Here is a 26,951-nt window from a genome sequence, read left to right as displayed (position 1 = left end):
TACACTTTCTCAAAAGACCAGTGGGTTTAGTTGGTACCAGTTTTAATACAGCTCTTTATGATCTAGATGAAGATGTTCCATTTTATTTAATTATATAACGAGGCAGTGAAAGCTGCTTACTCATATTAAAAAAAATCAAGTACTGAACAACTCGACTGTTACTTCACAACGACGTTACGGTACAGTGATGGTACTGAATTTTAATCAGTACTACTGCCAGGCGTGAATTTTGCACGCCGTCTTCTTCCGATGTACTTTTTTTTTTCCAATGATCCGAGACATTTATGTTTGAAACAAAGAAAATATTGAAATGTGTCAGAAACAAACATTTTTAATAGCTCTGTTGGATTACAAAGTGATCTTCGATAGCCAGTAAAACAAAACGGAATAAAACAGTCAAAAAATAATAATAATTATGAATTTAATATCTAAATCTATAGTACCTGAAGATAAATCTTTCAAACAAGCAAAGAGGTTAACAATTCTCAACTCCCTCCAGTGAAATAACTTATTTGCTCAAACGTTACATGAATTAATTCAGCCTCAACCTATGTCGTGTACTGGGCTGAGGCTGGTAAAAATGTATGCAGACAAATATTCTCATGTCTTTTGGGAATGTCTAGCGGAGGACATTTCTCTGGGAATATGGAACATTCTTTATTCGGCATAACAGCTCCTGCAAACCTATTGTTTGCAGCTGACACAGTGCTCCGTGGAAGCATGTCAGCTCTTATATCAAATTTGCCATTCTGACCTCCGCCCTAGTTTTAAATGAAGGAGGGGGAAGAAGTGCATGTGAAACAGACTTGCAGAGTTTTAGGGTGAATGAATGCAAGAGAAGTTGAAGAGAGAAGCGTTCCAAGGACAAGACTAACTTCCTAATGGAGTCTCCAGGAGCTGGAGAGTAGTTCACCACAGCAGAGGAGGGCAACAGGAACAACAGCTCCCTCTGGGGTGAAAAGACAGGGCAATGGTCAAGGGTAACAGAGAGATAAATAACTAGATAAATGACAGCTTTGTGCATCCATTAACTTTATAAATGAAGCATCAGATCCTACTGTGCTCACATTGTAAATGCACCAACCAATTCTTCACTTCAATGTGCCTTTGGCTGCATTTCCCCCCTCCCTCATTGTTGTTGCTTAAATCATTAACAATAAATTGAAAGTGGACCAAGTTACTAGACAAATACTACAAAAATCCATTACAATCATTATTTAATCTCAAGCTGATTTATGGCAACTGAACACAAAAATTCACTCACTTGCTGTGTTTGAAACTGACGGTTTGAGCTACTTGCTAAAAACGTGGTCAATAATTATCTGACCTCCTTTGGGTCATTCTGAAGGCATTGAAATTACATTCCAACATAGTCAGTTAATACTAGAATATGAAAACATTAAACATAATGGGAATATCCCAGCAAAAGTACCATTTTCCATTCCTGACTGAATTCCACAACACTGATTCAATTTAGTTTAATTCAATTCAGTTTATTTAGACAGCGCCAATTCACAACAATCCTAGTACATGGAATGGTAACATCAAAAGTGCCCCAAAGACATCACAGCAACAAAATTTTATACATAGTAATCAAAGTTACTTCAAACTTATAATGAATGTTTAGCAAACAAAGTGAAAACAAGACCAAAGCCGAACATAATTCTACACTGCAAGTTAAAACTTCCCGACAAAAATATATGAGGTTAAAAAGCTAACTTTATTATTAGTTGAAATGGTGCACTATATTAGCACATGTGGCATTAGATTACCATAAGCAACAAAGTTTAAGTTCAGAGGTAAAAATATCTCACAAATTGTATAAAGAGTTTTTGTTGTTGTTGTTGATCTGAATTTTCATGGCTGACAGTAAAAAAAAAAGTTTATATTAGTGTTGTTATATTTTCTCACCAGCTCTGCGAGGGCGCAGTATTATGAAAAATCAACTTTTTTGAGCTTTATGTTATTTCCTCATCAAAACCATATCTGCAGAAAGCCCATTCAAAGCATCTCCAAATGCAAGTTTCAGTACTTGTAATGTGACCTTCAATCTGTCTATGCAACCACTTTTCATTATTTGTCACATTTAAGATTTGTCCATTTTACATAAAACTGCAGAAGCAGTAATCTTGACCTAATGGGAACCTAAGAAAATCCTTGACCCTATTGTTATACGTTGCCTGAAAAAACCCTTAAATGCCACTATTGCAACACATTCTCCATATGCCTCCAGATAATCATCAAAAGCCTCCGTTTTTTTTTTTTTTTTGGTAAATCATCAAGTTTATTTTTTGAAAATAAAACAAATGACAGACGTTTCAGCCCCATGGCGCTTCATCATGTGGGCAGGATAGCAAAGCCAGGCAGCCTGATGAATGCCAAGCCAAGGCAAGCTGGAGGGAAGTAAAAGACACTCCTCCTCAAAAGCGCCCGTCGCCTTTCAAAGACAGCCTTTAATGGGTGCTCATCAAGAGGGTGCAGGGGCCCACCGATTCCTCCAGAGGAGGGGTGCAAAATGGCAGGCCACAATGCTTCAGCGGCGGGGACCTAGGCACAAGGCTGCAAAGATGAGCCCCTAGACCCAGTGGTGTATCCGAAAGGAATTGAGCTGCACGTCCCAGGCTTGTCCAACTCCCAGCCCAACTGTCACTGCTGGCAGTCAATTCAGCCCCTTCAAGCACATAATCTGTGCTCGTATGGCTGTTAAACACCACACGCCTCAGTCCTTCATTCATTTACTGCCATGGCATTGTTGAGTCTGCTGTCTTTCTATCATTGAGCCATGTAAGGATTTGGAAGGAAAACCCTTTCTCAGCATATGCTATCCTGATCAGCAGCAAGGCGATACGAGTGCAAGCAAAAACAGATTCTGTGAATGTTTAGAAGTAGACCGTCATTCATACCTGGAGTGAGTTGGGACAAATCGCTTTGCTGTATTTGTTTTGTCGCACTGTAAATATATAGGGACGATCTGTGTGTACTGGGAAGACCAAAGGTACACCGACTGATTTCTTGCAAGTTGGAGACAAGAATCCCTGCATTAATCTGAGTGAACACAGTGGGTCTTAGGTGGCATGGTGCCATGCTGGAGTTTCCCCACTTACCGCCATCTCTCCTTGTGACAGAGTGATAATGTCACATAGGCGTAGGTGAGCAAAAAATGGCAGGCTGCTTGATCCTGAGCCAGCTCTTTTAATTGGCTAAAACAAAGTAATTTCAGAACAGTGTGGGGGGGCACAAAAGGGTAAATGATTGGACAGAAGGTCATTCCTTCTCTCTTACTCTGCTGTGTGCCATCCACTGACATTCCCAGCATGTGCTACGGTTAATACCGAGATCTATTATACACTATCTTTTCACCATCTGCTTCACACACCGATAACCTGAGCTGGACGACTCATTCAGCTGAATTAACAAAGGGAACAGATTTTTTTAATAACTTTTTTTTTTCTTTTTGCCACACCATCATTTTGAGGGTGAAATTGTGGACTTTGTTAGAAGGAGGTAATGAGAAATTGAGATGTGACTAATAGGTGGAAAATTATAACCAAAGTGATGTAACCATTGAATTTTAGAAAAGCCCCAACAGCTATGATTTTTAAGTGCAAGAAAGTAAATATTATAAACTACTCCAAAATTTCTTTCAACTTTTGCTTTTTTTTCCTCAGTATAATTTCACATATTTGAAAAATACAACATAGGCTGGCGTTTATAGTTGTAGACAAATTGGTTAATTGATATATTGGTTAAATTGGACAAATTGGTTAAAAATCCTGAGAAAAGAAAATATTCATTAGGAAGGAAATACATATTGGGGTTGAATAGAGATACTGTATGAATCAGTGGCAGGCAGCACTTGAATGGACACTTCCCTGAGTGAGATCCTCCTGGACTCAGAAAGGTTATAGTAATACAACATTGACAATAGATGTAATTCTTATTTTAAGATTTTTTTTCATAGGTTTAAAAAGCCCAAACATCTTTGAAGAATTGGTGACCAGTCCAGAATAATTCAGACTAAGTTGGTCAGAATTATCTACATGAGCACCTTAGCATCCTGGGTGAAGAGCCACATCACCTATATAAGTAATCACTACACATGTGAATATATGTTTTACTTGTAGTGGTACAATTTTCCTTCACAAAATAGCTCATATTAAGTCAGATTGGATGGACTGAACCATGCATTTTGAGATACTGGAAGCTTAGGATACTGTTGCTAAAACTAATCCCACTTCAGACTTCTTAAAATTCTCTCCCTGCTGTGTTTCTTCGGTTTATCGGGCTGTTTGTTCAATAATTGTTGGATTTTTGCTGCAGGTATCAGAGTAAAGAGAGGTGAACACTAATCCAGATTTTTACACTTCATCTGAAATATTGTTCTATGCCTAGGAATATTTTTATTGACCTCGGCAGATAGACATTAAAAGCATCACAGACAACAAATCTTAACAAGGGGATTAGGACTTTTTTTCCAAGCGAACGGACAGCCTTTTATCAACGCATGTGTTTGCCTTTAGCCATGTTCATGTTTCTGAGCATGCATTCAAGTGTGCTCATATGTGTGTGTGTGTGTCCGTGCGCATGACTGTGTGGGAGACACGGAGACATGATGCACCTGTGCTAAACAAATGACCCCCATGCCTGTGTGAGTTTTTCCCAGGTGAGGCTGATGCATGGATCATGTGCTGCCGAGCGCTCTGGGCCACGTTGGCTCAGTCTTCCTGGGATCGTCTCTGAATGTGGCCCTGAATTTGCACTGAGCAAAAGGAACGGTTCACCTCCTCAACAAATCCTTTACATCATTTGAGTTGGCAAGGAGACGAGTGTGCTGGACCGGCCTCCTCCAGCACAAATCAGGTGTTATCTGCCTGACTCTGGACACCACCATCAATCTCTCCTGTCCACTGGTCTTTGTCTGGAATCACACCAGCATCACATGACACATGGCCTTAACAACATGCATGTGAGATAAGCGATCAGGTCTGTCAAAGTTTAGCTACTGTATGTTGTCCCAATGTGGGGAATCAAGCTGACTGCTTTTGTAATGTTACCCAACTAGTTCCATCTCTCAGCTACTAAATGCTAGTCTGGCAAAAATGTAATGAGATCACAAAGAGCAAATATCAGTGGAAATAAAATGCACAAACTAAACTGTATCTATCACAGCAACCAATAATTTATTTGATATGAAGTAACAGCCATGTCTTATCAAAACTGCTGAATTTGTAAGCTTTCACCTTTTACTGTAATAATACAAAACATTACTTACAATGTTTCAAAGCATAGAAATACATATTGATAAATTCAAATGTCTTAAAACCCATTACGATTTGCTCTCCACAAACGATGTTCTTCTGACTGATGCTAAAACACATCAGTAAAGTCATTGCTTTATTTTTTCCCTAATGGAACATACAAGTAAATATTATTTTAAAATGTTAAGTTACCTACTAGGACTCAAATAAGTTCATTTATTCTGTTACATGGCAAAATAACACTTTCTCTTCATGTCTTGACCGTATTATTTTGAACATCAGTCACCAGGAATCATTCAAAATTCAACAGCAATGCTTTCAACAGATTTAGGCAGACAAAACAGTATAGCTGAACATGTAATGTAGGTCTTTCCACTGGTTACCTGCTAGGTGAAGAGTGGAGCTGATGATTTCAAACAACTTTTGAAGGCAAAGAGAGGTCTAGCCCCAAGCTATACAGCACATCTTAAAGTTCCCTGAGAATTTGCCTGAAGCCTTAGTTTCAAGCTGTGGCAAATGTTTCTGCGTTTTAGGCCAAAGATGATCAAGTATTTAAGGGAATAGTTTTGATTTTTGGAAGTGTGGAGTTGCTCTCCGCATCGGTTTCTAGCCTACGCTCAATGACCAGAGTTTGAAGAAACGGAAAGATTTTCACTTGGAGATTTTCACTTGGGAGACAAGATGACAGCTGGTCAGAGTGAGGCGGGTCTAAAACACATTCTAAAACATTTATGTTGCCATGTCTCTGTTGTTTTTTTTTGTTTGTTTTTTTAAGGAAATATTATAAAACCTAGACGGTTATTCAGTTATTCATTTGGACAATCAACAGTAGTTACTCTGGTCTCCTGAGCAAATGCAATGCGGTGAAGTTGGAAATAAGAATTTAAATAGAAGCAAATTAATCATATCGGCTCCAAAAGGTGGCACAAGGTTTAAAAAGTAGTTAAAAAATTAATCTGAAACCTTCCCCAAAATTCAAAAGAAAAATTTAAAAGATAAAAATATATATATATATATATATATATATATATACATATATATATTAGGAACACCTGGATTGTAGGACAGTGTCATCGGTGCATAATTAATAGCAACTTGAATTTGGTTCAATTACAAGAGTGCAAATTTCCACCCATCCCTAGCAGAGATTAAGAGGGTCCTTTAGAAGACACTTTGGGCCTGAGCCAGCAAGCAGAACCCAAACATGGCAAGTGGAGCAAGCAGAAATTAATTACCATCACAAGCCACAATTGTTTAACCCTGGAAAACATTAGATTAAAATTGCAGATATTTTTAGTCATATAAGAGAGGAAAATGTTAAGGAGATGGGAGAAACGAATAGTAAGTCAAAATATATTTACAGAAACATCATAAAGAAAAATCACAAACATTTTTTTTCTTTTGTTTTTTTTTTACTTTAATAAACCTATACATTTTCTGAAAACGTGGCCGTCTTCAGCATATAAACAATAATCCACAAAGAAATAAAGCTTCCGATATGGAAATCAAACCAACTAGGAGCCAACCAAGTCCATCAAAAATCCAAAGTTTGTAATCGGTACGTAGTGCGGTCTATAAGAAATGTCAACCACAAGATTTAATCTCCCTATTTCTGTATCCTGTCTATTTTGGTCTGTCACATAAAAATAGGCTTTTAACAACCCAGCTCGGCATTAATTATTGCCTCTTACGCACTAAATCACTGAATAAAGCTGCAAATATTGATTGATCAGACAGCAGATATTTGTCAGCGACTATGGATAGCAGACTCACACATGGCAAAGAGCGACTCCGTCTTTCAATCACTGTCAGAAAGCAGTGCAGCGGCGCTGCGCTGATTGAGCCCCATCGTACCACACTCATTCTCTTGCTATGTCTCCTAAAGTAATCAGTTCTTACACACAAGAAGCAAATATTCATTAGTGACTTATTCATATTCAAAAGCTGCCTTGTAAAAGCAACAAAGGAGCAGAATTGTCACTGACTAGTGCCTAACAATGTTTCTGTGACATGCTGTGTGAGCTATGAACAATTGCAATAATCTTCTATTATCTTATCAAGTAAGAGTTGCTTTGAGGTAATCTGAACGGCCAGCTAGATCCCTTAACATTCAACTGGTAAGTTCATCTAAAACAGACATTTTTATTTATTTTTTTTTACATGAAACTTAAAAATATTAAGAATTCATATTTGGGGGGGGCAGTACTCTAGGCCCTTATAACTAGTCAGATAAAATTCAAAAAATGAGAGAGAAAGATGGGCTGCAAAGTTAATAATTAGTTAGTTCTCCGCTCAAATAAATTCTGTCCAACCTCACCAGATTTTAATCAAAGGCTGAAAATAGTAGCTGATTGTAATCTGCACTCAGAAGTCACCAGGGGTGTTTGAAGAGCCCGACAAGCCTGCGAGTGGAGCTAATTCGATTAAGTGCCGGCAGTACCTGGAGGGGACGGATCTGTATCTCCCTCTTTTTTATTTATGAGATTAAGTTGCGCTTGTTATTCCAATATAAATAATCAAGCCATCAGAAATGATACTCTTTTTCAACTTGTATGTTTTCTCCCATGCATCCAAAAAAAATAAAAATATTTGGTGGATAAACTTTGTGAGATTAATACGATTAATAACTAATTCTACCAAATCTGGGAAAACCTCTTGAAATTTCTAAAATGTAAAAAGGAAGGTTTACATATTTTTTTTTTTTTTTTTTTTTTTTGTAAATAATACAATGGAAAGGTTCAGATGAAAAATACAGCACAAACAGATCCTGTGGAACTTCCTGTTAGCACTCTTATATTTTCCAATAATATCCTATATTCAATAAACTCTGAAAAGACATAAGTGCAGACATCAGTCAATTATTTTAACATTTAAAATAGAGAAAAAGAATATGGCTTGTTCTGCTTTGTTACAGATCTTATGAAACAGATATAACCATTTTTCTTTCAATCTGATGCGATATTGCTCCATTCAACAGAGCCATTAAAGAAAGGCAGAGAGCCATTTAGAAAGCGCCACAGAAAGCAAAAATAAATAATAGTTAAGAGGCTCTTTGGTTGAGTTGCTTGAATAATATACTTTGGGTTTTACAGTGTTAGCTGTCAGAGTTTTAAATAAGACGCATACACAAGCAGTGGAAAAACCTAAAAATGCTGATTTTCTTTCTGTAGTCTTCAACCAATGTCAGTTTCGTGCAGGCTGCATAAGGAGCTACAAGTTGGATATACTTTGCCTTAAAGACGTATTGTACCATTTTCACACTTTGTGTCATTGCAACCTGAAACATCAGTGTATTATTTTGAAAATTGTTGTGATACACTGTCACAAGTAGTGCACAGCAAGCTGAAGTGGAAGGAATCTGTAATTTTGTAAGAACGTTTGGTCTAGTATTTTTTTAAGCTAAATGACCATCTCAGTTCATTGCAAGTTTTTTTTTTTTTTTAAGTTTCATCCATCTTTGGATCAGCTCTGACCAGCTTATTCGTCATTCCAGAAGAAAAACAAGAACAAATCGATTTTGAAACAAAGTGACACGTTGTTACAATAATTTTGAGTAAAATGCAAAGAAAAAGCTTAAGTATATTTTAACTACATGCTGTTCCAAACTGCAACTAAAATGTTGTGGACATTGCGATCACAAAAGCCATTTAAAGAAACCACTTTCAATTTCATTCTTGAGAAATTTTTGATAAGATTCAATTAATATCTAGACAGTGCACAATTGACTGATGTCACTGAATATTTTTTTTTTTCTAATTACAATCTTAGCAACAATGAACTAGGTAACTTGTGAGAAATGTTACATAAACTCAATATTTAAATTTTTGCAAAATTAAATGACACCTGACTGCAGTCTTTCAAAATCATGAATAAATTGTCTTTATCTGACACTTTAATTTATTACATGTACTTATGTGCTACTTTGCTGCTAAAATTTAGTTTAAGTATAATCTGCTTACTTACTGTAACTGTACAACAAAAAAAATAGAACAATTTAAATATTGGGGGAAAAAATGAGGCGCTTTCCAAAAAATACAAATGTACAAATTATAAGCAAAAATATATTAAGAAGACTTACTAGTGCCATTTTTCCAGAGTTACTACGCACCTCTTGGCTACTTTTCTGAAGGGGACTGAATACAAACACACACCAGCCCATTATCCTGATTTTGATGTATAGAACTTTTTTTTTTATTATGTACTTTTACATCAAAAGTAAGGAGCAATTTGTGATGGCCTATTGCATAAAAGGCAAATAAACCACATTGATGATTTTGGTTGTAGCATGAAAAAAATGTGGAAATGTTAATGAGGTATAAATATTTTTTTTTGCAAAGTAAACCACTTGTGAATGGTTTTTCTAAGGGTACATACACTGTCTGGGTTTAAGATAATGAATTTTGACAAATGGTGTCAAGCAGCATGAACATGTATTTAGTTTCCATCGTTTAAAGCCAAAAGAAAGATAGTTTGAAAGATACAGTTGGGTCAAACTTCCTGTCCACTAGGATTTTCCATGTGAAGGGGCTTACCCTCCCCTCTCAAGGGGCTTTCCACCACCCACAATAGAGGAAACGTGAAAGGCCTGGCACTTGATGTGACATAAGAAACCCTCAGAGCAATCCCTTATACTGCTCTCGCCACTTCTTTCCCTTTCGTCCTCTTCTGAGGAATCCATTTCATATCAGAGAGCCACAGAGCTGCGTGAAGCCAACCAGTACTTAGGTCACAGTGTACCACATTAAATTTAGACTCCTTTAACGCTCTCCAATAATGCATCTGGAGTAGTTCCGGTCAAAACTATTCAAATTTTTCCTATCTAAGATTCAAACTTCTGTAAATGGGCCACAGATCTAAGCCTTCAATCACCACTGGAGATTTCAAATCAAATCTGGTGTCTGTCACAAGCTGAAATTTCCTCGCCAGCCCCAGTTAAGTCACTGGTGATTCAAACTCCAAAATAAACCGTCCCAGTGGAATAAAACTTTCGTCACTGATGTCAGTTAAGTTTCTTGAGTTTGTTTAATTAGCACTGCCTGCTAGAGGTTCCACTCTAGTTTGTTCAAGCTTCACCTAAAATAAATCCAAACAAATGTTCTCCTCGTTTAAAGTTTGAGTAAGGGTATAATTCTATCAGACCGGTTTTCGTGTATATAATATGTTGCAAAAGTATCCATAAACACTTTTTGTATACAAGAGTGTGGCAGGAAGTGGTGTGAGAAATGGAAGGAACGTAAATTATGGTTTTCAAAATTTGCTACAAATCAAACTTGGAAAAATGCTGTACGCCTTTGTACACACGGCCTACTGTTGACCAACTTCACACATTCAGAGGTTAGAGGTGTGCCTCTTTTCAAAGTAGCTTATGTTCAGCCAGATTTTGTCTTGAGAGCATTAGAACAATTTTCAAGGCTTGCAAAATAGTCCCAACGGAGGTGTAGAGTGGTTGAGCCATTACAACATGATTGTTCCTTGATCTTAACCATTTAATTAAAGGTGTGGCATCGCGAGTAAGATCATTAGTGTCAAGTCTCAAGTCTTTACCATTCGTCCAAGAAAAGTGGTTTTGCCATCCATCACTGTTGCTTGCAGATGTCGCTTGTTCGTCAAATTTATGAGTGTACCAGAAATGTTCCGGTTCAGTACTTCTGTATATAAAAACGAAAAATGCATGCAAAAATGTTTGTATTAAAAATTTTAACACTATGTAATTAATTAATTAAAATTAATGTGTTAAAGTCCCAGCCCTATTCATAACACTTTTGTTTAATTATGTTCCCTAACATTAGTGAACAACTTTTGAGGACTTTGTAAATTGACTACATTCATACAGAAATTACACTCAGGAGAACTATTTAAAAGTTAGATCATTTCTTTGTGTTGATCTATCACAAATCCTAACAAAGGTCAACCAAAGTGAGAAGAGTCAAATTGTGAATAGACTTCTGCAAGGTAGTTTATAGTGAAACGGACAACAAATGGATTTGTAATATAGCAGCAAAAAGTCCCACATGGCCTGATTAAAAGCACACGGATGTCATTTAGACGTTGGTAAATTAAGTTTTCTGCATCACATTGCACAAGATATAGATACTGGAAATTTTAACAAATAACATATTATAGGAAATGGTCACATGCTATTTGATAAAATTGGTCTAAAACTTTATAGAATCCCTCATGGGTAAAATACAGGACTCAAACAATTGTTTCTTACAGTTGGTAAGCAACAACATGTTGGTGTAAAGTGCAAAAAGCATAACATACTCTAAGTGTTTTAGTATTTTAGTATTTTTATGAGTCAAGGGCAACCAGTTACATTTTTCTAAAGCATTTTGTTCATTTCATGAAGTCTTTTCATGCGGCTGCCCTTGTATCAAACACTTTAACGACTCCCACATCCTAACTCATTGAATAGATTTCAATCTCCTAGCACGAGAGAAAGATCAAATGCTCCACTCTCAATAATAGATAAAAAAAAAAAGTGTTAAACTCCCGCCTGTTCCTCCAGGGGCCAACCCTCTAATGTTAAACCAAAATAAAAGTTGCCTGACTAACCTATCTGAAAAAAAAAACATAGTCGTCTCTGACTTTCCCAGCCTCAATGCTTGAGGTCAAAAGTTTATTTTCAGGCAAAGTTGAATGCCACTACAAGGTATTTCTGGTGCAGCATACATTTGTTTTACAAGACTCATTTTCCTATTTTTTTTTCTCCAGGCACTACACCTTTATCAATAGCTTGTAAAATATGTTACACTAAAAACACATTTTAACCAAGTAGCAAATGTAAATAATATATATTACATATTAATTTCCCCGGTGTTTTAAATTATGCATTTCTGATGTATTGTGCATTTCTGTTCTTCTTATAGTATCTTTCTTTATTAAGAGACAAAGAAAACAGTGTTATTAAATCCATTTGATATACATGCGTTTCACTATTTTCTGAAATTATGAATCAATCAATATAAATATTCACAATTTAAAGCCTTACAGTCATTTGGAGAAAATCACTGATACAAAACTAGCAATTCCTCTGTATTAAGAATTGTCCACTGGTGGAGAATATTCAAAACAACTGTGACCATTCTCAGGTCTGGCCATCCAAACATAGCTGCTCTGAAAGCAGAGCGTAAGATGCCACAAGAAGTTTCGTAAAACCCCAAATGTAATTAGGTGACCCATAACAGGCTTTTGCCACCGTTTCTATAAATGTGCATGCCTGTACAAAAAAAAAAAAAAAAATGCACTATTCTTATGTAACTGGGATGTGTGCATGGAGGTGTGATCTCAATGAAAAACATGAACAGATTAAAATTTCTCAGAAACAATCTAAAGCGAAATTTTTTTTAATAATTTTCATCAGGTTGTTCTTTAGCCTGATGAATCTAAAATTAAAGTATTTAGACACAAAGGACATGTCTTGCATAAGCAAACCTCGTACCAACACTGAAGCACAGAGGTGGAAGTGTCATGGTTTGGGGATTCTCAGCTCACCAGTACAGCTGTCTCCATAAAACCGACCAACATTTGAAGAAATGTGAGCTCTTGATCTCACTGAAATGCTGTAGGGTAAAATGAAACGGGTTGTACATCTCAGCCAGATGTTTGACTCTTAGTGGGGCAGATTTTCTTGAGGGGTGGCTGCAAAAGACGTCTCACAGAAGTAATTTCAAACAAAACAGCTATTAGAAGGCATTGTATTTTTACATATTCCTTAGGTAATAAACATTTTTGTAAGATTATTTTGGTAAGTAAATCAAAGTTTATTTCCAGTGTTTAAATGTAATGAATATTAATACATGACTAATGAAACTAGTCAATTTTGCATTTATATCCATAAATCCATAATAAGATTGCATAAATGTAACAGTAAGGAAAATATCTTAACTGGTGGATTTTATATGTGAGGAGCAGGTTGCATACATCGGTGCTTATGTTTTATTTTTTTGTTTTTTTCTGAGTAAACATAAAATCTGAGGAACACAACTTTTAAACATGTTGCATTGATTGCTACACAAAAGTTCAGGCATGTGAATAGTTTGTTTAGAAACATCACACACAAAAGGTGGCCTAATCAATCACCAAAAATTATTATATGAAAGGAATTTTGAGCACAACCACATTTCAGTCTATTTATTCCTGCTTGATAAGATGAAAGTTCACAATTTACAAAGTAAAGTTAAAAACTGCTAAATGAAAATTTAACAAGATACTGGATATTACATTCTCTTCTCTTCAGACAAGAGGAACCAACAGAATTGTACATTTCTATTTAAGACAATGTGTGTATGTCTTTATAGCAAAAAAAAAGTATTGCTGCCGATCTACTAAAGTTTCAATCACAAAAGACACAGATAAATACCATACATTAAAAATGTTATTTGACTTTTGAAACCCATAAACAGCAATTAGACGTTACGTCAAAGTTTAAATGAGGAGCAGCTGTAACCATTTATGAAGCAGCACTGTGTGTTAGAGAAGACAAAGGATGACGGTTAACATTTAAGCGTCTGACTGGTACGAACAAACGGAAGTTGATGAAGTTACTACTTGATTTGCTTTTTAGAATTTAAAACACAGGAGGACGGAAACTTGATCTAGCGTAGCAACACGATGAAACTTGAAATCCCGGATCTGTCCGAGCTGTACATGCAGCTTCCATCCAGAAGCAAGAGAGTCCCAATTTCCAGAATTTGAGAATGCCACAGCCAAAGAAACACTACTGTCCACCTCAGTGGCATGCAGCCTCTACGCCAATGCCCTACTAAGATTTTGCGCAAAATAACTACAAAAACCCTTCAAAGTCCTTGTTGCTTATCCAAGTCGTGTCCATAACATCTAAATAATAAATAAATTATGTTACGCCAGCTGAGAGCTTTAACTTTGCATCCCCAAAATAAGACTGCAGGATAAAGTCTGGTAAAAAGGAGAAATAATATTTTTATACTGCAGCATCAGGTGTTATTTTCATACCATGAATCCAATTCCCAAAACATCTTTCCTTTTTTTTTTTTTCAGGCAGGCAAAAACACTTGACAGGATTTAAAATAGTAGCAAATGGCATAATCAGAAGACAGCAGGTACCTCGTGCATTTCTTTTTTACTAAATCTATAAATATATCACTAGGCCAAACAAAAACAAACTACTGCTAAAAAAAATTATGCTAAACCATCTACATATTTTAATGCCCTTAAAAGAAACCTATTTACTTCCATATTAGGTGCACAACTGCACACAAACGCAAAATTTCAGCACTGTGTGTTTAACACAAACTCCCACTAAATGAGCATCTAGACACCAGAGCTACAGCCTAATTTTTGGATGTATATCAGTTGCAAAATGAGCAAACAGGTGGTTTCACATCTTTACACAGAGCATTATCTTTTACAATCATCTTAAAAATGTATTTATGAAAATCTAAGGTGTGTGCCAGAAAAGGCTTGGACTATGGAACTGTAGTCCCAAAAAATATTTTACAAGTCCTGCATATTTCCATGCTGTCCTACATTTGACACCTCTTTTTCCAAAAAACTGCAGTAATTTCCTACTATCAGAACATTGTAACAATTAATCATGGGTAAGTAAAAAGCCCTGGCTACCTTATTTTGGAAACAAGTCCTATCTAAACCTGATGTTGATGTTGGTTTAGTCAGCTACTAACTATTTTTATTTGTCATGTGGTGTCCTGCAGGAAACAGGCTCATATGTTTGTATTTATTGTCTTGGAAATAAATGTATCAACTTACTAAAAGCTAGGAAAAATAGTAGAACTTGTGGTTGAGAATTTTAAGAATTTAAGCTTCTATGTAGCATTAGCAGGTTAAGAGTCAGCGCTAACACTAGCATGCTACACGAGTTTCTTAACACGGAGGTTGCCATTGAACAAAACATCTTAGCTGTGATGGTCAGGCCAGAGGTACATGCCTTTTAAAATGAATATTAAATTCATTTTAAAAGTTTGTATTTTGCTTTACCTAATTTAGCAGTGCTAATCCTAAAGTCAAACTTGGTTGCAAACTGAGCGTTTTAAACGTAAGGCAGTTGTTGCTAGTACAATTTGCCTTTTAGTTGTTTTTCGTGAGGGAAAACAATACATACAATAAGTAGATACAATAATAGTTTTAGATACAACAGATTTAAAAGGTTTATTCTGCTTTTGGTCACAATGTTAAAGCAAAAGTCAAACTAGCTGACAAATGTCTAATACCGGTAAACAACACGTATTAGCTGTGGCTGCCAGGGATAAGGTTTACATGCCACCTTCATAAGAGCTCATATTCTGCTTCAGCTACATTCAGCTAAAGTCAAACTCACTCGCAAGCTGAGCTTCCTAACCATAAAGCAGCTGTTGCCATTCAAAGGTCCACAGCTGGTTGCTTCAGAGCGAGATAAATGGTTTGCATGCCACATCGTCAGAATACATTTTTTTTTTAAACGTATCAATAATGTCGTGCACCTTTGTTGGAACTCATTCCTCTTTTCTTTCCCCCTTTTCAGTAGAAAGGGTAAACCGACTGGGCAAAATGATCTCAACAGTTAGAGGAGCCCATTTAAAGAGAAAAGGTTGGAATTCTTTGCCAAAAGTGGTAGCGACAAAAAAAAAAAAGAAAAGAAGAAAAACTGACTTGACTTCATCAAAGTTAAATGAATACTGCAGATTGAACAGCAAGGCTTTATACATGAGATATCAAACTAATTAGGAAAATTCAGCAGACACATTTGACTTTTTTAAGTTTTCAAAAAGTTTTTCTAACACTTATTTGAAGCAATCTCCTTCTCACAGTAGCCAACATACACTCTTAGTGTTTGTAAAAAAAAAAGGGAGAAATAAACTTTTAGTGAGGTGAGAAAAATATTTCCATAGTGCAGAGATTGTCTCACTTTTTTTATTTTTTTCCCCCATTCAGCATTACATAACACACCAAAGGCGTTCTTTTTTCCTGTCTTTCTCTTTCCCAGACGCACTTTAACCTGTGCATAAAAGGGTGGGGTGAATATGGGTCAGCAGGTTAGGAGTGTCTCAAAGTCAAACTTGTGAAAGAAGAAATCAATCCAGGAAGCTTCCAAACTACCTGTCTTGGCCTCTCTATTACATAAGCGCTCAGGCAGCGCGCGCCAGCCCACAAAGTTCCACAGTTTCGCCTTCAAGAGGTGTATTAATACGCGCTAAAAGTGAAGACCCTTTTTTTACGTTTAAATTAAGCAACCGGGGTGATAGGAGCTGAGGAGTGGGTGAACACTATTCTTTAAGAGTGAACAAGATCCGCGATCATGATGATGATTCCTGCTCTCGGTTGCGCGCCTCTGTTTATGGCTAAACCTGTTACATAACCAGCTTACATTCCACATTCACCATATCACATTCTAAATATACCCCTCGCGCGCAGCACAGGAGGCGAGTATACGCATGCAAAACCCCGACGTTCAATGAAATAATTGTCCCACCTACACCGCTCGCTTTTAGCGCAATGTGAACTCTGCTTGTTGGGAATCAGCAGAGAAATCCTTATTTCTTTGAACTTGGCCGAGCCCGGTTAGTCTGTGTACTGGAGACAGTGGAGAGGGGGTGTGGTTAAACATACTGTCTTGTACTGTACAACATGGACGGGACGTGATGGATAAATCATGTAAGAAGAACCAGACTTTTTCACGGGCTGGCACATGAGAGAGCTCGTTCCGCCTTATTGTTAAATCGTATTAGGTTACAAATAATAACAATAAAAATATTAATATTAATAATAGTAAAAAATATATATATGCGAAGCACCTTTCGGTTTGCAACAGTGTATAATCCAGCTGCATATTGGAACAGCCTAAATCAGTGAAAACCCAGCGAGACGACGTTGCGTGAGACACTGGCGGAGGACACGTCCCTACGACCAAACAGAACGGGACTGATCGATAAACTAACCCCACAGTTTCCCCAAAGTTCACTTTCGACACTTTCGACAAAATAGCGCCGGAGCGGGCAGGTTGGCCTGTTTGGGCATGGGGAGTAGCTCCAGTTAGTGGGGTCTGAGTTCCTGGATAATTGATTAATCTTGCAGTCGGAGTAAATGTGACATCTGTGACCGTATCACCCCCCCATGATTTTGGCTGTCAGTGGAGCAGCGCACACATACATACACCAACCAAAGCGCTAATTACAATCAAACTGGTGAAATACCCCCGCTTGCATATATATATATATTTTAAAAAAAAAAAAAGCTATGGGGTGAATTAAAGCAGGGTGCAGTTATTTAGGAGGTTGTGCGATTTGATTTATTTTGAAGTTGGATTAAAATGTGCCTCGATCGGTCCGCGTTCCTCACCCGCCGAAACTGTCAAATTGCTGCTCGCTTACCTCTGTTGGTGCTTGAGCAGGTCTGCTTTCGAACCGGGGCTGGATGGTCCGCTTTCCGGAGCGTCTCCAGGTTTACCGGGGTTTCCCTGACCGGGGTAGCCGGCTCCGAGGCGCTGTTGCCCGGGTCGCTCGCTGGATCTGGAGGGGACTCCATGTTGATTTTTTTCTCTCCTTTTCTCGGCTTCACTGTCAAACTAATGCTAATGCTTCAAACTAATACTCTGCGATCTTGTGAGCTCCGACACTACGTCCTGCTATCTAATTTAGACTAGAAGTAAGAAATGAGAAATGCGAGTCTGTCTGGTGGTGGGTGTGTAGGTTTGATTGTCCACTAGCAGCGCTAGTGAGAGCTCCAGTCATGCAAGCTTAAGAGGGAGAGGTTGTCAATAGCAGAAGAATAGATGGTAGGCCTGAAAGTAATCCAAGCTGATCGACCCTGTGCAGTTTTACATGAGAACTGGGGTAATTTAATGCAACGCAGCCTTCACCAAAGAATGCATGCATTTAGATATTAAATCAAACAAGAGATTATACTTTTTTTTTTTTTTGCTTTTACTATACAGTCCTCTTACGTTTGAAACTTAAAGTTGCTCCAAACTATCACAAAATATCATTACAGAATTATTGCAAGATTAAAAACATTCACTTTAAACATTACACTGTATGTCAAGCTACAACATCAGTGTAGTGTTTTGTAAAAACTACACTGTAAATCATTTATTAGTTCCATCTTTGTATTTCTTGTCAAAGTTTTTCGTAGCTAGGAACATCTTATCTGAAAAATTAGCCAAAAGCTGCAGAGGTGCATGAAATATTCACTGCAAAGTCCTTTAGTGGGCATTGCTTTTGCAGGCTGAGGCTCACTACAGCAGTCTGCAGGCTTCTTTCTCTCAGACATGAAACTGCCCATCCTAATGCCCGAGAATTCAAACGGGACTAGTCAGTAGTCAGTTCATTATTTTCATCAAAAATCACCATCATCCTAATCTCCAACATCCCCCTGTGGGAGGAGCGGACTGCATATATGAGTAGTCTGCAGGAGCTGATGAAAGAACTCTTCCCCCTTACTCACAGAATAACATGCGGGTCTCCGCTCTGCCTGATAAAAGAGGGAGCTGACAGCGCTTTGGAGAGAATGCGTTTTAAGATACAATGCTGTCTGTGGCTGCCATCAAACGTCACTCTAGGAAGCGGAATTCATGCACCGCTTGTTGCGCAAAAAAAAAAAAGAAAAGAAAAGAAAGAAAGAAAAAAAACCCTGCAAGCACCATGCTTTCTGCATGTGATCAGCGGAACCACGCCTCTTCAAAGCAAGGCACGTGGACTTTGACATGGTCCTGCCCTTCAAGCAGACTGCTCACACAAGTCATAAAAGTGACGAAGCCAAAAGCTTTTGTCCCCTTCAAGACGCATTTTAAACAGCTGCATTAATGGCGTGTTTAAGCGAAGAAGTTAACTTCTCACTCGGTTTATGGTTCAGAAAAAAAAGAAAAGAAAAAAGAAAGAAAAAAAATCTGTTGAGTATCTCACTTGTGAATAAGCAGTCGTCTTTCAAACAGTTATTTGCTCATCACAAATTAATTGTCTCTGAATTTTTGTACAAGAAATGTTCACCTCCAACCTATTTGAATTTTCATTTTTAAAAAAAACTTATTTTCAACGTATACCTTTGGATTTCCGGTTTTGTTGGGAGTAAACCAAATATCCTTCTGATGAACACATAAAACAACTAATGAGGATTTACCAATAAACAGTTTAAAATTTACATTCATTTTTGGTAAATATTAATTAATATTTCTGAGTACAAGTTCTAACAAATAAAAAAAAAAAATACTCCACTGCCTTTAAAGAAATAGCCCATTCTTAGCTTGTAAAAGTAGTTACATTTTATACAGTTATGAAAATGTTGCTTATATGGATCATACTTTAATAATAATAAAAAATTTAAAAGAAACTAGAAAAAACTCAATTCTGATCAAATGTTACTGAAATAGTAACCTAATAAACTTTAAAAGCTATATTCTAACCTTAAATTTCTAATAATTTTGCCAATAAAAGCGGTGCTGAACGCAGGATTTATAAATGTATTTTAACAAAGTGCAGTGTAACCCTGACATTCTCAGCTAAGATGCACCGTTTATTTTCAAGCACCGGTTCGACATTAAGAGAGTCCTCTTTATAGCAAGTTTGCCTTTAGCATTTACTCATCCAGTTAAAGCTACATACAATTTTGCTTGAACTCTATTTAAACAGGATGGTATGTAAACCTTTTCCCTTTACACAGCTAAATGTCTTCCTCATTGGCAATGACTGCCTCACATTTAAAAGGCGTCAACTTGCTAACAATTTTGACAGTAGCACTCTCTAAATACTCAAAGCTGGAAACAAATTTAAATTCATAAAACTTTCCACACCACAAGTCTTACGATGGCTTTTAAGTCTTGCTAAGCTTATATATTCGCTGATTGTGCAACCCGTAAACATATCAGTCCTCAGTCCTACTGTTCTCTGCTGGACACAGCTCACTATGAATGAACTTGGCAGCTGACTGAACCAACATCTTCATTCAAATTCTTATCTAAAATGCTTTTGTAGGATTTGTAGATCCACACACCAAGAAGCGTTCTTCTAATCATAACGTCTCAGTGGATGTTTGTATTTTTTTTTTATTTATTTAAAGGCAGAAGAGGAGGCAACAACTACCTCAGTGTTAATAAGTTTTGCATTTAGAGTTAGAATTTGATCATAGTTATGAACTAGTATGCCTATGAACTAGTATGCCTAGAGAGGAGACAGGGCGTTTGCTGTTGCAGCTCCCAAACTTTGGAATTCTTTACCTATGTCGGTAAAACAGGCCTCTTCTTTAGCAATTTTTAAATCTGCTCTTAAGACTTACCTTTTTCGGTTGGCCTTTGATTCAGTTTGAGCTGCTGCTTATTTATCTGGATATGTTTATGTATTGTATAGGGTGTTTTAAGTCACTGTATTGTTGGTTATAGTGTGTTTTAATTTTGATTTTTATTTGATTAATCTTGTGATTGTACAGCACTTTGGTCAGTGGTACTGTTTTAAAGTGCTATATAAATAAACTTGCCTTGCCTTGCCTTGCCTTGCCTAATCAAAATGGAAACAAGGATTTGGACAAAATTTTCCTACCCTTCAAAAATTGTCTTTTGACAATTTAACAATTGTACCGTCTTTCACCATCGGTTGAAAAACAGGGTAAATCCGAGACAGATCACCAGTCCATTGCAGTAATTGTAGGCCATTACTGCTACTACTAGTAAAATCATTCAGAGTTTGAATGAAAGATAAACCCTAAAATATTGTTAGTGACATTATGAATGAAACACACATATTGGGAGGATATGCATATGGTGATGTTTACCCTGTCACATCGGCTGCATTCATTTAGCATTTTAACTAAGGACAACGGTGATGATTCAAAGTACTGTGAAAAACCGTTATTGTCAGATTAAATATGAATGATCAAGCAGATGAAAAATGAAAGTGACAGGTGCATTAGCAATAGAAACAGGCTCTGTCTTTCTCTGTGCCCCAAATTTGAATGTTCATCACTAACAACCTGGCTTCACCTCCAACCTCTATAAACATGTCGACAGCATAATAAAACCTCTTAAATATGGCATTTGGTTTTGGTTTGTCACACCAACAGAAGGAGTGACTCCCCTCTGGTCACCCTTTTCAAAACTTCAGCAAACGTTCTGAAGGAGTGGATGAATGTGTAAGTAGCACACTTGAGAGTAAAGTAACAATAAAAACCCAGTAGTAATCCTCCTTATGAAGATCTTGTCACATTCATCCCTTGGAATGCTGACCATTTTATTTTCAAATGTTGCTTAAGATTATTAAGGTGTGTTATCGGTCATTTCCCGTGGTTCTGCAGGAGCTTCCAGTGAGTTTGGGGTCATCTAGCAACTTGGATCTTTGTCTCTGTTGTAGATTTGATTGTTTGCTTGGGCGTACTATATTGAATGATCCAAAAAGGGGATAATACTGTCAGACAGACAGCCTCCTAATTTTATCCAGAATAACTTGCGATAAAGACAATTCGGTATCAGTGTCTGGAAAGTGTCAGAGTCCTGTGACTGATAGCCTAATCATCAAACCCCATCACTGTGTCTTTAGTTGTTTAACAGTGCTGTTAGAAATGAAGTCCAACATCTCCACTTTGGTCTTCTCTTCTGTGCAAAGCGCATTATCATAGCAGCCTCGGGGTCTGTCCAGATGCAACTACTCAGATTTAGGCTATCAAGTTTATGTTAAAGAAAGCTGCTGGTAATAGTTCCAAACTAGCCATATGTTTTTAGTCTCTCTCTAGTTCATTAATTTAAAAATGTAACACTCTAAAGGAGGCCTCCACAAAATCTGAGATATATGTGGGGAGTTTTTTCCCCCAGTTCCTCTATGTAAGGCCTCTAAGAGACCACATGGTGAATATACATGGGTGATTTTTTTTTCTTAAAAGTTTAGCTGTTGTGCTCAATATTTCTATATTTCTCACTGTCAGAATAGATTAATTGAATGGTATGAAATCCCTCCATCCAGTTCCTTTCTACACGATTTAGCTGATTTCTTTCCAGCTTGACATTGTGATAGCACACACTACATCAGAACAAACTCACACAAAAACTATAGTAAATGTATAGGCTCTCTCACTTGTTGATGACCAATCAATCAGCATTTGCTACTAACCCTTGTGATTATGTTGGAAGAATTTTAAAAAATATGCACTTTGTGCTAAGTTGTTACTGAACTTTTGCTGCTTTTTTTTGTCAAATACGTGGCTCCAAATGTCACATTTTCTAAAATGCTTTTTTTTTTAAACATAGGAGAGTATACTTTTTACTTTTTAAATGTAGAACAAATGCAATATATGAAAAATGTCTTGTTTCTCTTGCATATTTAGTGAGTTTGCTCGGATTGCTGCGACTATTGTCCAGGATCAAAGTTTCAACTAATCTGTTCATCTCAAGAGAACAAATCCACTGAATCTTTGCAGAAAGATTGTACAATCTTTGCACATTAAACAATAAAAATATGAAATGTCAAAAGGAATCAATTTTCATGTTTCCATTACAGCCCTCCTGCATGCAAGTCATCAAGATAATCATGATGTAACTTTTGGAGCTGTGCTGTGCTGAAGGCTGGCTTTTTGAAAGAAAGCCAGAGTGAATATCTTACTGCCAAGTGAAGAGGCCAACTTTCATTCCTTCTGCTCAGCTTCGGTTCCTCCAGATTTCCCTGACCTCCTGACTCGCTGCAGTATGACAGCATGAACCCCAGATTCAAATGTATCGCCTGTTGCATGCTCAGCAACAAGGCTGGAAAAGTAAAACGTAGGTCAATGTCATCTAAAAAAAAAAGTGAAACGTGAACAGCGTCTTTGGTACCCGAAGTATTTAAAAAAACGTGCCCCTGCAGAAAGACGGTGATCAGATGAGACTAAAACTTAACACTCTGGCATACGTGCAAAATTATATGTGTGTGGGAAAACTAAAAGAAGAGTGGGCAAATATTTTTTTGTCTGTGAAAAATTTTCCCACAGACTAAAAGCTGGTAGAGACACTCTATAAGATGTGCAACCTTCATGACACTGAAAGGGGATTCTAAAATGTTTTAAAGTGACTGGCTACATATGCACACCATACTTAATACACACTTTAGATTTTCATTTAAAAAAAAATAAAATTTTGAAACCATTTCTTTTTTTTTTTTCCCCTTTAACTGTAAATTCTATTTAAGTTTGTGGTTGAAATGTGACAAAATGTGAATCAGTTCAAGGTTGTAGATTTTTTTTCCACAAGAATAAGTTTAGACATCATGCAGCACACACAGATAAAGGCTCACTAAGCACTACTATTTGATTCCATCCAAAAAGGCGCAAGGACAAGTCTGATAGTGCCACTTTAATTTTTGGGTTAAAATGAATTATGCTGCTGTCACATTGCTGGGAAGGCGACGGGGTGGGTTGTGTCGGATGCGAAGTGCGTAGAGTAAGCATGCCCGCCGTGATCAGATGATTGATTAGGCTGACACTGGCTCAGAGGTGTAACACTGCTCTATTTTTCTCCCTCATTATGTAAGGCTATATTTCAAATCAGGAGCGCACTAGAGGAAGACACCAGAGACACAAGACAGGACACCCTTCAAATAAAAAAATAAAAAAAAGTTTATCAGAAAACCGCCAAGGAGACTGAAGAGTTTCACTTCTAATCTTGTCATGGCTGTCATGGTAGAGCAGATAAAAGGTTGGCTGTGATTTGACAGCGTTACCTGTAGAGAGAGAGAGAGAGAGAGAGAGAGAGAGAGAGAGAGAGAAACACACCAGATCTCTTAATAAGCACATGATGATTCGTATTTAATCTAAGAAAAAAAAATTCTAACTATAATATTTAACATTTTTGAATTCAGTGATTTTTATAAAACAACACACACACACACACATTCAGAAAGTCACTTTTTTTTTTTTAAAGAAAGCGTTGCTTTACAAATTGGATTTCAAAACCCAGAACCAGCAAGCACACAGTTCTTTGCATGCTTATGAGCAGTGCAGAGTGGCAGAGTGTAATGAAACAGACATATTAATGGCTTTTCACTTATTCATGTGTCGAAAATGAAGAGGCTTAGCCACATTTTGAAATGGTTGACAGAATAAAGAGCCAACATTGGGGGAATGATTGTATTTATGATTCCAGCTTGACAGATGAATGTATCAAGAGAGTGAGTGAGTGACATGTTTCTGATGGTTCAAAGTGTTAAACGATGTGATGTATGGCAACATACAGGAGCAGTGGGGCTGCCGCTCTTCTGTGCTCTCGCTTTAGGAGTCGTGTCTCTTCACTGCAAGGAGAAGGAGAGGCTAATCAACAGCCTCTGCTGTTATTTCAGAAAAAAAATGGAAAAAAGGAATACTGCACGCGGTATACAAACATCATGCAAAAAAAAAAAAAAAAGTGAAATATTTAACAGCAGGAAAGTTTATTGTAGGACAGGATTCTGCAGCCGCCTCACTCACAGTGCTGTCTTCCTCAGAGACAGCACCACTAGCACCACCTAGCAGCGAATTTGACCAACATATTTAACTGTGTCCACATTCAGCTTCAGATAACTAACATGTAGATAATAGAATAAAATAGAAAACAATCTGAATAGAATAGAATGAAAAATAAAACATAAAAGACAAATCCTAAATTGTATACGAGAGCTACATAAAGATTACCTTATGTAAAAAATAAATAAATAAAAAATTATATGAGTATGAAAAGATCTGTTGTTCAGAAATAATACAAAAATACAAATGTAAACAGCTAAAAAGAAAAATGCTTAAATAAATAAATACACAAATATGTTCACATAGCTTGTCCTTTATTGTGATTAAGCATTATGCAATGCAATAGATTATATTCTGCTTTCACTTTTCCAAAAAGGTGGCAGTAAATCCCACGTCTGCACACAGCGTTGGTTGTTGACCTTTTTGATCCAATTTCTATAAAAACATATATGGACTGAAGAATTAGTCCCAAATTTTACTTACAGCATCAATAATGTACGGCTGCATTATTTTAGCAAAAAAATGGAGTTGGAAAAACGAATGACATTGATATTTGTTTTCCAGAAATTGTTTCACTGTCTGCTTCTTGTCCACTAAGGCATGACGAAAAGGAAGCTATAGCTGTCACGCCGCATTGCTTCATGCCTCGTCAGTTGCAAGATTACGCACTAACGCAGTCTATGGTTGAACATAAACTATGACAGCAAGAACTCCAAAATAGTCAGCGGAGAATGAATTGTCTCACCATAAAGAAGAAATAAAGATTGGCATGCTAAAGCGAGAGGCTTTCTGACTGAGCACGAATTGACTCATGGCATGTACATGGAGTTCATACAGCAGGGGACTGGAGTGATTTTCTCAGTTAAAAGTCAGGAGGTGAAAAATGGCGCGGTTATTTGTGCCTGACAGAAGTTAAGAGCTTTTCCCTGAGGCCCACAGCTTCCCAGCTGACCGCCAGGCAGCCTCCTCGTCTGGCGTCCGCTCACCTTGCAAGATCACTCGTCTGCACGGGCTCAGTGGCAGCCTGTGTCTAACATAAGAAGATCCTTTTGTCATTCTTTTTGCAAGCCTAAGGATCTGTGCTTATTTTTTTTCTTTCATTTTTCCCTATGTGTAAGATGTACTACATATATATATGCTTCCTTGTCTTTTCTTTGTCTAAGATAGAGTACCTAGGCAGTTGCAATGGTTGGAACGTCAAGGTTACCTGTGTAATTAGATAGTAACATAATAGCTTCATGAATTTCCAGACTTATTAGAGGATCCAGTGTGGCATAAACAGCTCCCACAGGAATAGATCAAATGGGTGTCTGGGGAATGAAGATCTCCATTGGATAGGTTATGCTTCCAAGGTTCATTGGACACAAAACAATATGCATGGTGGAATACTTGAGAGTATCACGAACACGGAAGAGTAAAGCCAGGCAAGTAAGTTTACCCGTTTCTCAATTTTGACTATTCTTATTACCCGATAACCCTTCCTGGCCTTGTAATAAATCAGGCATGGAGCATGGAGGACTTGGTTGCCTTGCAGATTCGTGCCACAAAAGAGACAAAGTGAGATATTCCACCACTTTAATGACCTAATGACACAAGAGACCCCATCCAAATCAAGTAACTCAGTCGCCAAAACAATTTTAAGGAACAAACATAGTGTGTGGAGGTAAGGAACAGCAATACTGTCAACAAGTTTATAACAAATAACAAGTGACAGTTTAAAAATAATTAATTTATGTGCAAAAAATGTGATGCGATGTGAAAATCTAGTGTTTCTTTTCTTTTTTTTCTTTTTTTTGCAAAAATTACATTTGTTGTGATGAAAGTATTTACCCAGACTTTCACACATTAATTTTAACACAATAACATGAGAAAATAGCGAAGAAAAGAGATTGCTAATGATTAATCATCGCCAATCATTACCTTTTGGACACAACTGAAGTACTTAGAGAAAAAAAAAAGATCTCTTGTCGCACCCAGAAATGTAACTGGGTAGGCTAATTACCTTAGACTAGACTAAGTCTCAATAGACTAATTTTAAATCTATTTATTGCTGCATGACTAATTCCACCAAATGCTGCTTTTTACTTAAACCTGGAATTGGTGGTTTATTCTTTCAGATATATTAATCCCAAACTTGTACACTGGCTTGTTCTAAATTTACAATTTAAATGAATCTTCGTGTTTAGAATAGTATGTGGTGGTCCAAAAGAAGTTATCGTTAAGTGCAAATTCACTCAAAATTCAACAACAAGATCCCTGGATAAAATAATGTGA

At 37.1% G+C, this 26,951-nt stretch overlaps 1 protein-coding gene across 1 annotated transcript in view; it reads right to left on the bottom strand.

Annotated features, from left to right (window-relative positions):
- The window catches only part of roraa (RAR-related orphan receptor A, paralog a), a 222,698-nt gene extending 203,862 nt beyond the window's left edge, over window positions 1–18,836 (bottom strand). Inside the window, exon 1 of the mRNA XM_007556758.2 lies at window positions 17,603–18,836. Coding sequence (XP_007556820.1) covers window positions 17,603–17,756 — 154 coding nt within the window. The 5' untranslated portion in view covers window positions 17,757–18,836. The remainder of the gene's footprint in view (window positions 1–17,602) is intronic.
- Between the last annotated feature and the right edge of the window lie 8,115 nt (window positions 18,837–26,951).

The sequence above is a fragment of the Poecilia formosa genome, unplaced genomic scaffold (assembly GCF_000485575.1).
Source record: "Poecilia formosa unplaced genomic scaffold, Poecilia_formosa-5.1.2 Scaffold81, whole genome shotgun sequence".
NCBI classification, from domain to species: Eukaryota; Metazoa; Chordata; class Actinopteri; order Cyprinodontiformes; family Poeciliidae; genus Poecilia; species Poecilia formosa.
The sequence above is the reverse complement of the archived record's forward strand: the minus strand, read 5'-3'. Positions and strand labels throughout refer to the sequence as shown.